The sequence below is a fragment of the Trachemys scripta genome, chromosome 15 (assembly GCF_013100865.1).
Source record: "Trachemys scripta elegans isolate TJP31775 chromosome 15, CAS_Tse_1.0, whole genome shotgun sequence".
NCBI classification, from domain to species: Eukaryota; Metazoa; Chordata; order Testudines; family Emydidae; genus Trachemys; species Trachemys scripta.
Genome location: NC_048312.1, coordinates 28,842,167 through 28,845,642, shown reverse-complemented (window position 1 = coordinate 28,845,642; position 3,476 = coordinate 28,842,167). Strand labels below are relative to the sequence as shown.

The window sequence follows — 3,476 nt, the reverse complement described above, 5'->3', positions numbered from 1 at the left end:
ATGATCTCTGTGTGTGTGTTAGTTATATTATGCAGAGATATCAGGGTATGTGCTGTGTGTGGGTACGTGTGGAGGGGATATGAGGGTATGTGTTGTATGGGGTGTGTTATGACCATTTGTGTTGTGTGTAGGTGTGTGATTTCCCCAGGTTGTGTATGTAAGACCTCCCCATGGCAGAATGTGTGTGTGTGTGTGTCTCCCATGGCAATGTGTGTGTGTGTGCATGCACACAAGAGGGATCCTTCCCTGTGTTGTGTGTGAATTCCAAAGGCACCATGTTATTATGAGACTCAGAGACAAAGGTTCCCCACCCTCCCATCCTCATAGCAGGTATGGCTGGGCCCACGAGGTGGTTCCTACCAGTGCCAACAGATCATCCCAAAGCTCCCCACCTCTGCCAGTGGAATTTTAACTTGGGGTTCCTGGGAGCCCCCTCCAGCACCTCACTGGTGTGTGTGTGTGTGTGTGTGTGTGTATGTATGTATGTGAGCGAGGGAGAGAGAGAAAGTCAGTCTAAAGAACAGTGTGTGTGTGTGACTCCCCTCCTCTGCTGGTGGAATTTTAACTTGGGGCTCCTGGGAACCCCCTCCAACACCACACTGGTGCCTAGGGGAGCTGGGTATGTGGGGTGTCAGTGCACAAGGAGTAAGGTTTGGGGGGGGGTGACCATGTGTTGAGTGTGAGTGCATGTGACTGTGTGTTGTCTATGGAGGGAAGGAGTGTGTGTTGTTGCTTGTGTGTGTGTGTGCTGTTGTTGCTGGTTTGTGTTTGTGCACTGTTGTTGCTGGGGATGTATGTGCGCACTAGTGTGTGTGTGTGTGTGTGAGAGAGAGAGCGCACAGCATGCAATAGTGTGCTCAGCTGTGGGTATGTGCACTGGTGTTAGTGTGTGTGCACGCTGTGTGTGTGTGTGTACTGTTGTTGCTGCAGTGTGCCGTTGCTGCGGGATGTGTGTGTCTGTGGATGGGCGCTGTTATTGCTGGGGTGTGCAGTTCCATCGGCATTGAATGGGGCTCGCTGGCTCCCTCCTTCTGCCACCGGCCCCGGCTCCCCGGTGTGGGGTCTGGAGCGATTCCACTCGCCCCCCAACCCAAGCAAACAGGAGCCCCCCTTGTTCCCTTTCTGTCTCTCTTCAAGCTTCGCTCCGTGCTGGGAGGCGGGGGCTGGGGGAGAAGTGAGGTGTCTGGGTCAGGGGCTGGCATTCTGGACCGGGGAGTGCCTGGGGCGGGGGCTGTCCGGCCCCCGGCGGGCTGGGCTGGGCTGGCAGAGCGGCAGCCGGGGGTGGGTCTCCGGCCGCGCCGCAGGGGGCGGGGGGCAGTGGCGGGAGCCCCCTTTATAGGCGGCGGGCGGCGGCGGCCGGGCGCAGTGCGGGGCCATGGAGGACGCGGTGGGCGGCGAGCCCGACTATTACTACGGGGAGGGGAACGAGAGCGGGCCGGGCGCGCAGTGCGAGTGGCCGGCGGACTGGGAGGTGTCCTTCTCGCTGCTGCCCGTGCTCTACATGCTGGTCTTCGTGCTGGGGCTGTCGGGCAACGGGCTGGTGATCTTCACCGTGTGGCGGGGCCCGCGGGCCAAGCGCCGCTCCGCCGACACCTACATCGGCAACCTGGCGCTGGCCGACCTGGCCTTCGTGGTGACCCTGCCGCTGTGGGCCGCCTACACGGCGCTGCGCTTCCACTGGCCCTTCGGCTCGGCGCTGTGCAAACTCAGCAGCTACCTGGTGCTGCTCAACATGTTCGCCTCCGTCTTCTGCCTGGGCAGCCTCAGCTTCGAGCGCTACCTGGCCATCGTGCGCCCGCTGCCGCGCTCCCGGCCCGTGCGCCGCCGCGCCGCCGCGCTGCTCCCGCTGGCCGCGCTCTGGCTGCTGGCCGGGCTGCTGGCCCTGCCGGCCCTGCTGCTGCGCGACACGCAGCCCGGCCCGGCCGACAACCTCACCGTCTGCGACATGGACTTCAGCGGCGTGGCCAGCGCGCAGAGCGAGCGCTACTGGCGGGGCGCGCTCGGCCTGGGCACCACGGCGCTGGGCTTCCTGCTGCCGCTGCTGCTCATGACCCTCTTCTACTGCTGCATCGGCGCCACCGTCAGCCGCCACTTCCAGCACCTGCGCAAGGAGCAGGAGAAGCGCCGGCTGCTGCGCATCATCGCCACCCTGGTGGTGGTGTTCGCCCTGTGCTGGCTGCCCTTCCACCTGCTCAAGAGCCTCTACGTGCTCAGCGAGCTGGAGCTCCTGGAGCTGCCCTGCGCCTTCCTCGGCCTCATCGTGCTGCTGCACCCCTACGCCACCTGCCTGGCCTACATCAACAGCTGCCTCAACCCCTTCCTCTACGCCTTCTTCGACCTGCGCTTCCGCGCGCAGTGCCGCCTGCTGCTGGCCTTGCGCCCGGCGCTGCGCGGCCCGGCCGGCTCCGGCTCCTCCACGCTCAGCGCCCAGACCCAGAAATCCGAGCTCCACTCCCTGGCCACCAAGGTGTAGCTCGCTCGGCCGGGCGGGGAGCCCGGGCCACACACGGACGCACTGGCGGGCTCGGAGCCCGCGGAGCTCGGCGCGGTTCGGCGGCGCTGGGTCGCTCCTGCTCCGAGGCGGCGGGGTCCGCAGCAGCAGCCCCGGCTCTGGCTTCGGCTGCGCGGTGCGGGCGAGCTGCCTCTGCGCCCGCTCGGTCCCGCACGTGTCCCAGCCCCTGCTCAGGGGGGTGCGGGTTCCCCCGGCCCGATTAGCGCCCGGGCGGGCTCGGCTCCGCAGGCCGGGAGCCCCCGGAGCTGGGCTGGTCCCTGCGGGCGGCTCCCTCCCTGTAAACCAATAAAATAGTTTTTCAGGAACTCTGGTCGGATTCTTGGTGGGGACAGCGACAGCCCTGGGGCCGGTCGGGGGCGCCGGCAGGTGCTGGGTCCCGGGCCCGTGCGGGGTCCGGTTCGGGGTGTGAATGGTGGGTCCGGGGGCTGTGCGGAGTCCGGTTCGGGGTGTGAATGGTGAGTCCGGGAGCTGTTCGGGGTCCGAGGGCTGTGTAGGGTCCAGTTCGGGGTATGAACGGTGGGTCTGGGAGCTGTGCGGAGTCCGGGGGCTGTGCGGGATCCGGTTCGGAGTGTGAACGGTGAGTCCGGGGGCTGTGCAGGGTCCGGTTCGGGGTGTGAACGGTGGGTCCGGGAGCTGGGCGGGCTCCGGGGGCTGTGCGGGGTCCGGTTCGGGATGGGAACAGTGGGTCCGGGAGCTGGGCGAGCTCCGGGGGCTGTGCGGGGTCTGGTTCGGGATGTGAACGGTGGGTCCGGGAGCTGGGCGGCGTCCGGTTCGGTATGGGAACGGTGGGTCCGGGAGCTGGGCGGCGTCCGGTTCGGTATGGGAACGGTGGGTCCGGGAGCTGGGCGGGGCCCGGGGGCTGTGTGGGGTCCGGTTCGGGGTGTGAACGGTGGGTCCGGGAGCTGGGCGGGGTCCGGTTCGGGATGGGAACGGTGGGTCCGGGAGCTGGGCGAGCTCCGGGGGC

At 66.4% G+C, this 3,476-nt stretch overlaps 1 protein-coding gene across 1 annotated transcript; it reads left to right on the top strand.

The window, feature by feature from the left end:
* Positions 1 to 1,329: 1,329 nt before the first annotated feature.
* LOC117888259 (apelin receptor A-like) lies at positions 1,330 to 2,817 on the top strand. Its single transcript, XM_034791493.1, has one exon. It carries the CDS (start codon positions 1,376 to 1,378, stop codon positions 2,471 to 2,473), a length of 1,098 nt encoding a protein of 365 aa, XP_034647384.1. The 5' UTR covers positions 1,330 to 1,375; the 3' UTR covers positions 2,474 to 2,817.
* The last annotated feature ends 659 nt before the right edge of the window (positions 2,818 to 3,476 follow it).

Bases quoted from the DNA above. Each gene is read 5' to 3' on its own strand.
- LOC117888259 (XM_034791493.1), top strand. From the start codon at position 1,376: ATGGAGGACGCGGTGGGCGGCGAGCCCGACTATTACTACGGGGAGGGG.